Source organism: Artibeus jamaicensis, unplaced genomic scaffold (assembly GCF_021234435.1).
Source record: "Artibeus jamaicensis isolate MK-2021 breed Jamaican fruit bat unplaced genomic scaffold, CSHL_Jam_final contig_1686, whole genome shotgun sequence".
NCBI lineage: Eukaryota > Metazoa > Chordata > Mammalia > Chiroptera > Phyllostomidae > Artibeus > Artibeus jamaicensis.
This window is the reverse complement of record NW_026521327.1, coordinates 302,203-314,741: the sequence shown is the minus strand read 5'-3', so window position 1 is coordinate 314,741 and position 12,539 is coordinate 302,203. Positions and strand designations below refer to the sequence as shown.

Below are 12,539 nucleotides of genomic sequence, written 5' to 3'. Positions count from 1 at the left end.
AGAGAACCATGGAGGATCTGGGAGAAGAGTATTTCCGGCAGAAGAATAGCAAATGTAATGGTTCTCAGGCAAGTTGGAACAATAGGAAGAGTGCAAGGGAGAGGAAGAATAATAAACTATTCACATTAGCCAAAAAGTGAAAACAACCCAATGTCCATCAGCTGATGACTGGAAAAAGAAAATGTGGAATATCTATACAATGGACTATTACTCAGTCATTTAAAAGAAGGAAGTTCTGATACATGTTGCCACATGAACGAAGCTTGAAAATACCATAAGTCAAAGAAGCCAGTCACAAAAGGACAAGTATTGTATGATTCCATTTATCTGAGGTCCAAGAATATATAAATTCACAGGGACAAAAAACAGAATAGTGGTTACCAGTGGCTGAGGGGAAGGGAAAGTAGGGAGTTGTTAATGGATTTCTTTTTGGGGTGATGAGAATATTTTGAAATTAGATAGAGGTTGGTGGTTGTACAATCTTGTGAATGTATCAGATGCTACTTAATTGTTCACTTTAAAATAGTTAATTTTATGCCATGTGAATTTCACCTCAATAAAAACAAGAATAGTAAGTGATGAAGCAAGTAAGCAGCATGGGACAGATCACATAAGGTCTTGTGGGTAGAGGGGTTATTTTTTGCTGTCAATGGGATCTTCTGCATAATGTTTCTAATTGGTTATTGTTAGTTGATAAAAAGTCTATGCCTTTTTGCATGTTTATTTTGAAATTGGCTTCCTTACTGAACAATTGTTCATAGAATTGTTTTTCAGTTGATTAGCTTCGGTTTACTAAACAGACACATTATAGAAAAACAGTAATTTTATCTCTCAGTGAACACTTCAATTGTTATCTTTTTAAATTTTTTTCTCAGTTTTAAAAAATTCTCCATCATCACTTATCCACCTATACCCTCTTCCACCTCCACCCAACCCCTCCTTGCCTCCACAATTACCACATTATTGTCCATGTCCATGAGTTTCATTTTTAGGGATAATGTTGACCAGTCCCTTCTTGAAACACTGTCCTCTGTCTTTACTGCCACCACTATATCCTACCTCTATAGCTCTCACTCGCCCTACATCAACTCGTGGCTTGTTTCTGAGGTTCCATCCCGGACCACCTTCTGTTGTCCTACACATTCCATGCATATTATCCCTGGGCGGTCTCACTTACTCCCATGGCCTCATGTATTACCACCCTCCTATCATACTTCCTGGACACCTGGAGGTCATCCCACTCCCCTTCCTCCTCCGTGTGCCAGTCCATGTGCCAACACAGCCATCAGAGGCTCCCTGCAGGAAACCTACAAGACCAGATCACAGACCCTGTATTTGAACACCACTATCCCAGACACCAAAGCCAAGATGCCACAAGGTCAGGCCTACTGGAATAAAAGTGACAACAGCTAATTCGCTCTGTCACCATGCTGCTAGTCACCTCTTCTTCCTTCTACACACATCCTTATTCTGCTCTGTCCATCATGGACTTCTGCTGCAGCTCTCATGCTTCAAAAACATTTCCACTGTACCCTCTGAAACCCCTGTACCATGATAAACAAAGTTGCCTCCATCTTTGCCACTCAAGAGGTCAAGAGTGTGGTCTTGGACCAGCAGCACTAGTATCACACGAGAGCTCATTAGAAATGCAAAATCCCCTGTTTCCAACCCAGACCTACAGGATCAGAATCTGCATTTGATTAAGAGCCTCCAAGGCTTGGATGCAACATTAAAGCTTGAGAAGTGCTGGCCTGTACCATCCTCCTTTTTACAGAACTTGCCTACCTCCTTTTCTTAATGGTAACTTCATTTTTCCTTGGGGATACCACAACCCTGAAGACACCAATACCTGGAATACAGTGCAGGCATCTCATTTTCCCACAGCCGGTGTACCCTGGGGTCAGTGGGGTGGGCACTCAACATAGACTCTCAGAGGCACTTTTAGACTGTTACTCCTCTACGGCAGTATAAAGCCTTTTTCTCATTTGAGATCTCTTCCATCCTTTTCTGGCAGCACCTGACCCAAAGTCTTTCTCCCCATTCTGGGTGATTGCAATGTGCTTTGGAAGAGCCTCTTCAGCCTCTTTCTTCTTTGATTGCCTCAACTTCACAACCTTTAGCTCCCTCTACTTCAGTGACCTCCATACCTTACCACTAGCCAGACCACTTTCACCCAAGACATCCTCCCTCTAACACCTCACTACCTAACCATAATCTCCCATTTTTCCAGCTCTCTTTTGCCTTCAGCCCTCACAAACATCAACCTTTCATCACATCAAGTCCTCTGGTACCTTTACCTCTCCTTTATCTCACAGCGTATCAGCCTTTTCCTGGCCTCATCTCCTTCTCAGCCCAAGCTCAACTCCATAATTGATTACCGGAACCACTTTCCTACCAACAGCCTCATTCCCATTGCACCCTTGCCTTCTACCCCACTTACCTAGCAAAACTGCTGTGCTGAATAAATTTCAGGATGTGCTCTCTGCTCCTACACCACTACTGCTGAAATGGGCTAGAAGCAATCACAAAATTACAGGTGTTGGCACCACTACAAATTCATGACCTCCAACCTCATATAGGCCTTTAGAGCAACATGTCAATCCCTTTACTCAGCTTTGAGTGGCTTCCTTCCCATGGCCTTCACTGACCCATCCAAACTTTTACTACTTTCTTCAACTTCCAGAACTTAACTCTTCCTGGTTTCTCTCTAGTCTCTGAGAATGAAGTGTCCCTTATCCTGTCCGAGGGCCATCTCCTCGGTGCACTTGATCTTATTCCTTTCAGGCTCTTAGAACCTTGCTTCTCTCATTGCCTACTGATTCCTTCCTCTCAACTTATAAACCTACTTAAGTCTTCCCGCATCTCAAAAAAAAAAAAAAAAAAAAGAAAAACCTTTCCTCAACCTAATCCTCCTCAACCACACATTTCTCCCCAACTACTCCACTATGTTTTCTTTTCCTTTAACAGTCAAGTTTGTCTTCTGCATCTACCACAGGGCTTGGCCTATAACAGGTACTCAATAAATATTGAGTAGATGAAAATGTTTTTTTAAAGAATTTATTCTTTTAAAAAATTTACTTCCCACCCTGGCTGGTGTAGCTCAGTAGAATGAGCGCCAGTGTGTAAACCAAAGGGTTGCTTATTCAATTCCCAGTCAGAGCACATGCCTGGGTTGCAGGCCAGGTCCCTAGTAGGGGGCGCACGAGAGGCAACCACACATTGATCTTTCTCTCCCTCTCTTTCTCCCTCCCTTCCCGTGTCTCTAAAAATAAATGTTTTTTTAAAAAATTTACTTCTCATTCACTGCTGAATACATTATAAATGTTTTCTGTCTTCACCAGCATCCTACTTAACACATCTATTGGATACTTTAGGTTTTGAGTGATGAAAATTTAGAGGTATACTTTTTAGTGTTTCACTTTTCCCAATGTATACATTTTCCCCAATGTATATATCATTCATTCATTCATTCATTCATGCATTAACAAATATATACTGAATACTCACTATATGCCAGTTGACTACCTTACACTCACCCTACAAAACTTTAGGACTTAGTTCAGCCATTCCTGATCACCTCCTCTCAACTCTGAGCAACCTCCGCACTACACTGCCACCACCAGGCTTGGCCAATTGCTACTCTTCCTATTATTCCCACGACCTCCTTATACTTGTCTCTTATTATACTTACTAAATTATGTAGAATTTGTATACGTACTTATCCCCTCTTCTAAACTGCAAGCTCCTTAACTGAAGACTGTGTCTTATTTCTTAGTATCCCTGACACTTGACATTGTACCTGGCACACAGTTTGCATTTAGAGTCTTTCTCTCACACCAGGCATGTGCCCTGACTGGGAATCAAACCAAAGACCCCTTGGTTCACAGGGCCACATTCAATCCACCGAGCCACACCAGCCAGGGCATCTATTTTATTTTTAATTATGGAAACAATACATGTACTTATTCACTGCTCCTCAGAGGTAACTACTATTTTCGGTTTGTTGACTATCCTTGCATACCTTCTTTATGCATAGACACAAACACACACACACACACACACACACATATATGGAGAGAAAGAGAAAAAGAAACATTTGTTGTTGTATTGGGAAAGGGCAGATTTACACAAATGGTATCATGGTCATATCATTCTGCAACTTCTTTTTTCATTTAACAACATATCTACATGAATACACATAGATCTACCTCATTATTTTAAACTGCCAGATGTAATTCTATGGTATGGTTTTACCATAGCTCATTTAGTTGTTCTATTGGTGGAAATTTAGACTGTTTAATTTTTTAAAATTCCATAACGAGTGATACAGTGAACATCTTTTCTATATGCTGTTTATGAACATGTGCAATTGTTTCTCTAGGCTGTTCACCTAAAAGTGGAACTGCTGGATCATAAGGTATACTGCCAAATTTGCCCTAAAAAATCTGCATCAACCCTGGCTAGTGTGGCTCAGTGAACTGACTGCCGGCCTGCAAACCCAAGGGTCATAGGTTCAATTCCCAGCTAGGGCACATGCCTGAGTTAGGAGCCAGGTTCTTGGTAGGGGGCACACAGGAGGCAACCATACATCAACGTTTCTCTCCCTCCCTTCCCCTCTCTAAAAATAAATAAAATAAAAATATTTTTAAAAAATCTGCATCAATTTACACTCAGAGCAAAATGAATGAAGTTACCTGATGTCAGTGGATATATTTTTATCTTTAATTTTTGCAAATCTAATGGATAAAAAATTTTTTCAGTGCTTCAATTTGTATTTCCCTATTTACTAATAAAGTCCAATGAGCATTATTTCATGTTGACTGGCCATTTATAGTTCCCTTCTGGCAATGACCAGTTAATTTTTTGTTGAATTATAGAAACATTTTTACATTTTAGAGGAAACCCTTTGCCTGTAAGATAGGTTGCGAATGTTTTGTCTCCAACTGTAATTTGTTTTTAGTTTTGTTTATGCCATCTTTCAATATACAAAGGGTTTTTTTGTTTTAATGAATTTATATTTGTCAGTCTTTTCTTCTACGACTTTTGAATTTTGTGTTACAATTAGAAAAGCCTTATAAACTCCCAGAGTTAAAAAAAAAACTCCCCTATATTTTATCCTTATATTTTTAGAAGTTGTTTTTAATCCAACTGGAATCTATTTTTGTTAATGGTATTTGTGTGGGAGGGTCTGTCTTATTTTTTCCTAGCGGATGGCCTATTTTCCCAGCACATTTTCTTCAATAGCCAATTCTTTCCCTTCTGATTTATTTATGCTAAATTCCCATAGAAACATGACTTTGATCTTGGGTTCACTTTTCTATTCTAGTATCCTTTTTGTTATTTTAGTGCCTTCACTTCCTTACCTCCCATTCACTTGAGGCAATCTAGCTTCTACCAACAATTTCTCTGGAATTATTATTCCTAAATATGTTAATGACCTTCTGTTGCCAAACCCAATGGCTATTTTTTGGTCTCTATCATCCTGGTTACCATTTATCATTTCTTCCCATACACTACAAGATACAACTGTCCCTTGATTGTTCTACCAATAAGTCATGATCATAACAATATGTTCAGTTCATTAGTTACTCTATGCCAGGCACTGTTTAAGCTTTTCTTTAAAAAAAAAAAACATTGTTATTCTATTACAGTTGTCCCAATTTTTCCCCCTTTGCCCTCCTCCACCCAGCCCAGCCTACCCCTGGTCTCCCACAGTCAATTCCCACACTGTTGTCTATGTAAGCTTTTCTTTTTTTAAAAAAAAAATTTATTTATTTATTTTTAGAGGGAAGGGAGAGGAGGGAGAAAGAGAAGGAGCAAAACATCCCCCGACAGGACCAGAAACCTTTCATTTTGTGGGATGATGCCCAACCAACTGAGCCACAGGGGTAAGACCTGTTTAAGCCTTTCATATGCCATGCATATCAACTGTGACTCACCACAATCCTCTAGGGTAGACAGTAGTATTATCATCACCCCCAGTCTACAGATGTGAAATCTGAAGCATAGAGAATTTGTGTTACTGTAGTGTAAGCCCTGACTGTTCCATTTTGTCTTTCTTATAATGCACGTGCCTGACTTAAGCTTCTATTGCCAAAGCATCCACTTCAAAGAGGCATTCACTTGAAAGTTGGCTGTCTGAATAAAGCACATCACCAGCTACTTAAAGAATCAGAATCTACCCTGGCTGGCATAGCTCAGTGGATTGAGCGCGGGCCTGTGAACCAGAGTATCACAGTTCGATTCCCAGTCAGGGCACATGCCTGGGTTGCAGGCCAGGTCCCAGCAGGGGACGCATGAGAGGCAACCATACATTGATATTTCTCTCCCTGTCTCCTTCCCTTCCCCTCTAAAGATAAATAAATAAAGCCTTTACAAAATAACACATATTTTAAAAAAAGAATCAGAATCCCCCTCATCCCTATCCCAAACTTCTTTGTTTCAGGGATCTTGGCTGATTTCCATAACTGAACTTTTGGACCACTAGTTTTTTCCCTTCCCCAACTTCAAATTCTTCCCTTTGTGTTTTAAATTCACCAATAAAGAGAGAGCCCACAAAATCTTAGCCCGGCAGCTTCAGTTTAATCAAAGCCGAACTCCAGGCCCACATTCTCTCTCTCTGCTGTACCTGCGATCTGTGTCATGTGCTTTCCAGGACCTGTGAATAATAAACCTCGCCCCCACCCCCCTGCCAAAGTTGCCCAGTGGTTAGAGCTCAGGGTGTCTTTCAATCATAAGAAGCACAAGGGCCAATCCAGCCACATTGGTGCTAAGACTGGCACAACAACACTTGTCCAAGCTCCCTGGGCTCATAGAGGCAAGATGGGATTTGAACCAGGTCTGTCTGAGACCGAAGCCTGAGTTCCTGAGGCCCTTTCCTGCCAGTCTTCCTGTCTCCCTCTTGGAATCCTTTTGCTCCAACATCCTTTCAATGGTGGCTTTCTCCAGGATATGTCCTTCATCACTGCTCTTCTCAGTTGTGCACCGTGAGTAAAGCAGGTGTTCTAATGCTGTTTCCATGTAGCTGCACTGGCATCGTTTTATGCCCAAATGACCCTGTCAGTATGGAGGGAACTCTTTTTTTTTTTTTTTTACAAGTCCCTGAAGCTTACTCCACCTCTGCTCCCCAGCCCAGTTTCAGGGAGGCTTTCCATTTCTACTTATTTGAGTTTTTATTACAGTAGTTCCCTCATATGCACAGGGAATGCATTCCAAAACCCCAGTGGATGCTTGAAACCACAGATAGTACCGAACCTTATATAGACTATGTGTTTTCCTATACGTACGTACCTGTGATAAAGTTTAATTTATAAATTAAGCAGAGTAAAAGGTTAACAGTTAGTAATAAAATGGAACAATGATATTATACTATAATAAAAGTCATGTGAATGTGATATCCCTCTCTCAAAATATCTTCCAGTACTGTATATACTGTACTCACATTTTCACTTAAAAGCACTTTACAGCTTCCCTTTGCCATATCCAAATTGCCAGCATCCCTATTCTTGTGTTTTGGGGTCATTATTAAGTAAAATAAGGATTACTTGAACACAAGCATGGCGATACTGTGATACTCAATTGCATCACCGAGACAGAGACAACTACTAAGTAACAAACACAAGCTTAACGAGTACAGCATAGATGTCCAGGACAAAGAGATGATGTAATCCGGGCAGCACAGAGTGGAGTAATGCAAGAGTCTATCATGGTACTGAGAACAGTGTGCAATTTCAAAATGTGAATTGCACCCTGGCTGGTATAGTTAAGTGGGTTGAGCACTGGCCTGTGAACTAAAAAGTTGTCAGTTCGAGTCTAGTCCGGGCACATGTCTGGGTTGCAGGCCAGGTCCAAGATGTTTCTCTCCCTCTTTTTCTCCCTCCCTTCCTCTCTCCAAAAATAAATAAAATCTTTAAAAACTTATGAACTAATTATTTCTGGAAGTTTCTATTTAATATTTTCAGACTGTGGTTGATCACAGGCAACTGAAACCGTGGAAAGCAAAACAAAAGATAAGGGGGACCACCGTATTTTATTTTCTATGAATATATATCATATTTATAATGAACAAAAACAGTAAGGATGTTACCAATATAATGGGAGTAAATTGGCCTCTAAAAGGCTGTATCAGTTCAGTCACAAACTCCCATCAAGGTGTTTTGCGATTTTATATATGCTGAAGGTATATAACTGAGAACTGAGAGAAATTTAACTGAGGAGATCCTGAGCAACATGCAACTCAGACTAGGCACTCATATTGTGACCCAAATATCCCCTTCCCTAAGGGTCTAACTCATTCTCGACCAAGTAAGATGAGAACAAAAAATCCCAGCACCGGGATGGGAGGGATGGGGGGAGGGAAAGGCAGAAAACTGTACTCGAACGATAAAATTCAAAAGTATTTTTTAAAAAACAGCATGGATACAACTGGAGAGCATTATGCCAAGTGAAATAAGCCAGGCAGTAAAAGACAAATACCATATGATCTCATCTATAAGTGGAACCTAATCAACAAAACAAACAAGTGAGCAATATAGAACCAGAAATAGAGCAATACAGAACACAGAAATAAGAAACAAACTGACAGTAACCAGAGGGGAGGAGGGAGGGGGGAAAGGGTGGAAAAGGGGGAGGGACTAGTCAAAGAACATGTATGAATGATCCACGGACATGGACAACACGGCAGGGATTGGCTACAGGAGCAGGGAAGAGGGAAAAATAAGGACAACAGTAATAAATTAACAATAACATAATTTTTTTTAAAAGCTCATGAAAAGCAGAGGTGTCCTTTGTTTAGAATTTCAAATGGAAAACAGAAATAAGTTCAACTTTTAAGAAGCCAAATATATTCATTATAAGGAAATTAGTATGGCTATTGTAACTTTAAGGGAGAAATAAGATCATTTGGGATAGAATTCATCTAAGAAGCAAGAGAATCCTCAGAGAATGAGCAGATACTTCACTCAAAATGATGAATGACTTTTTCTCGATGAGCATGTGTGGCAACCACGTGACTTCCAGTTCAATGTAGATGGAGCCTGACCCTCAGCCCATCCCTGGCCCCAGCCCACATCACATCCTAATCCCTGAGCTATCTTCCCCCATCCTTCACACACCCTTCTCAAACACTTCGGACCTCCTCCTACCTCTCTGCTTACTCCTCTCTGCTGTTCTATCTCTTTAGCATGTCTTTTCCTCCTATTGCTGACCTAGCATCGCAAGGTTTTTGTCTTTCACTTAGTGTTCATCTCGCTCAGCTCTGATCTCTAGGTGATCTTACACGTGTCACTTACCACCCACACCTTCTTAACACAACTCTCTATTTCCCTCCCAGACCCTTTCCTGACCTGTAACCCTGTATATTCAGTTGCGTCACTCTGAAGGTCATCATGCCTCTGGATGGTCCATAGACAACTCAAACTCAACATGTTCAAAACAGAGCTGATTCCTGTCAAAGCTGGTTTTCTTATCCTCTCTTACTGAGTGCCACCATCATTCGTCTACTCTCCAAAGCTGAAAACACAGGCCTCATTGCAGATTTTTCTGAGCTTTCATAGCCCTAGTCCAAGTCTTGTTGATTCTACCTACTTAATATTTATCAAATCTGTCTCCTCAGCACCTGATTTACCTGTGGCCAAGTCCAATTGGTCCAATAGTCCCCTAATTGATCTTCCTACTCCCCAGTCTATCTCAAAGCACCTTTTTCAAAAGCCAGTCAGATGATATGATTCTCCTCTTGAAACCTTCCAGTGGCTCCACACTTGCACGTTCTATAACTCCCTCCAGGAGTTGGCTCTTGCTACCTTTCCGGGATCATCTGCCTCACTTTTCCCACCGCTTACTCCAAGCACTAGCTCAGGGGCAGACTCAGCTTTTGTGGAGTGTTAAGCTTACACAATCTGAAGGACCTCCAAGAAAGATAATATAACATTATGACTAAAAATTACTTACAGGGCCTTGAAAGAGGCCTGTGAAAGTGAGAACACTAAGGCTTAACTTTCATTAGATTCACAGTAATTCTGCCCCTGGTCTGGCCAAACGGAGCAACCTTCTGCTCCCTAGAACATACCATAATCTCCCACATCTCCTTGCCTTTGTACAACGAGCTACCCCTGCCTGGCATGACCTTCCCTTTCTGCCCTTCAAGGGCCAGCTCAGTGGACACCTCCTCTGTGAAGTTTTCCCTGACTTCCCCACATGGAATCAGGTGTCCTCTCCTTTATGTTCTCATTGGAATCTGTCCTCTACCTCTTTGTACCCTGCCCTTTACAGAGCTTATCACTCTCAATGGAACTGATTTGTTTAAAACCAGTCTTTCCTGTGAACATGTGAAGGGCAGAGACAATGTCATTCCTTTTCAGATCGTCAGAGCATAGCAGCACCTGACACAAGGCAGGAGCTCACTGAATGTTTGCTGAATGCAATGGAGACCTCACCGGTACATACTGGAAAGATATGCGTGCTTTTGGCAAAACATGTAGAACAGTTGTTTTAGATAGGGACCCTGGGTGGAGGTGGCATTGATAAGGGATCTGCTGTTTGCCCTTCACCATCATGAGAGAAGGTCTAGGCAGGACCTTGACATCTACGGTCTCTCCAAGATCATTGTAGTGAGCTATTCCCCATGGCCTCCCGCCAGCCTCCCCACCGTACCACCTTCCTTACCTGTCCTCCTTGTTGATCTGGTCCCCAAAGCCAACTGTGCTTACGATTGTGAGCTTTAGCCCCACATTGCTCTCTTGGAGGTCATAGGTATTAGACCGAAGCTGGACACCTGGCTGTGTGTGGGTGGCTGGCTCCCCCTCGAACTTGGTGTTGAACAGGGTGTCCATGAGGGTGGACTTACCCAAACCTGTCTCTCCTAAAAAGCAAAAGGATAAATTATGGTCCATTCACACAGTGAGCGTGAAACCATTCCACATCATATTTTAGATGCATATTCATCAACGTGGGAAAATGTACATGATAAGACACTAAGTGAAGAGCATATAGAAATATGGACTGTTTGATCTCAGTGAAGTAACAAAACAACTGAAAAGAACTGCACCAACACATTAGCAATAATCATCACAGGATAATGGGATCGGGGGACTTTTCCTTTTATTCCTCTTTTCTTGTTATTTGAAAATTTGGTATGCACTGGGTTTTTTTTTTTTTTGCAATTTTATTTAATCTGTATTGTATTTTTTCCATTACCTTTTAGTCCCCTAACCCCCCCTTCCTCCCCTCAGCAATCACCACACCCTTGTCCATGTCTATGCGTCCTTTTTCCTTTTGCAGTGTTTATAGTTAGAGAAAGAAAGTGTTACAGGCAATGATGGAGAGGTAGCGTGATGCCTAGAAAAGACCTGAAAGGAAAACAATACAGTGCTACTGACAGTTGATCAGGGTGGTGGGGTTATCTGTGCTTTTCCTTTCTTTCTTTGTGCTTTTGTGTATTTTCCGAATTTTCTATGAGAAACATGAATAGCTTTTGTAATAAAAATTAAAGGCTTATTTAAAAATTTAAAAGCCCGGGACAGCAGTCTGTCATCAAATAAATATCCCCTCAGTCCGTCTGTCACCTCCATGCCAGGACCAAACAGGGCTCTGCAGATGCCTGAATGCTGTCCCAGCGAGGCACCAATGTGGCTCTTGGCTTGTCCTCCCAGGGGCCTGAGCAGTTAGTGAGACCATTTTTAGCCAATAAGGAGGGAATTTAGCAGGCCACAAATTATTCTTCCCCTTAAATTTCAAACAAACCAGTCATTTGTTTGTTTAACTAGCAGGCTGCAGGGTACCAATAAATTAAACCATTGGCATTCCAAAAGTCTTCACTTTCACACCAAGGAGACAAGTGGAGAAAGGGCTGTAGGGGACTGGTGAGGGTTTGGGGAGGTTATTTCTGAAAGATGTAAGGGATGCCAAGCCACTGCCCTAAGCCAAGGAGTGTTCAGGGAATGAAGAGGCAGGAGGGAAGCTCATGGCACTGGACTCAGCCACCAGATGTGAGGCCACAAGTTGGGCTGGGCACTATAACCACTTACATTTTCCTCAGATCCAGACTGTATCTGGGTCCTCATCCCACCCCAAGGGATTCAGGAATAGAAGGTTCAGCAGTGAATTACTTTGAATTGCCCTTTGAATACCTACACTACCCTGCCATTCTTCTATTATCACCTCTCTTCTCCCCTCCCCCTCCCAACCCTTCAGATGCGAGCGTCAACTGTCTTTACAGCCAAGAGTGTGGGTTTACACTGGGCCATTCCTGACCTGGCAGGTCCCCCTGTGACTGACAACACACATCCACAACCTAGGCCTAGGGCTAGAGCTTCACAACCAGTAACTGCAAATGGTCTGTCTGCTCTCCACCCTCTGGGTGTGTCTAGCTTTGGATGTTCCACGCCTCTTTTCTCTCAAAAAATGAGCTATGAATGCAGGAGGTGCTTTTAAAAATATCTGGTGATGATGAAGCTCCTGTGTGTGGAGAGACTGCTGAGAGAGAGAGAACAAGGAGAACATTCAATTCGGCCAGCTACCGGCCCCCTAGCCCAAGTCCATAG

At 41.9% G+C, this 12,539-nt stretch overlaps 1 protein-coding gene across 6 annotated transcripts in view; it reads right to left on the bottom strand.

Moving 5' to 3' along the window:
* Positions 1–12,539, bottom strand: part of SEPTIN6 (septin 6) — a 71,289-nt gene that overhangs the window by 34,565 nt on the left and 24,185 nt on the right. For all 6 annotated transcript variants that reach the window (XR_005085083.2, XM_037164099.2, XM_037164096.2 and 3 more), the window contains exon 3: positions 10,663–10,858. Coding sequence is in view for 5 of the 6 variants with exons in the window: in XM_037164099.2 (XP_037019994.1) it covers positions 10,663–10,858 (196 nt within the window). In the remaining variant the exon portion in view is untranslated. The remainder of the gene's footprint in view (positions 1–10,662; positions 10,859–12,539) is intronic.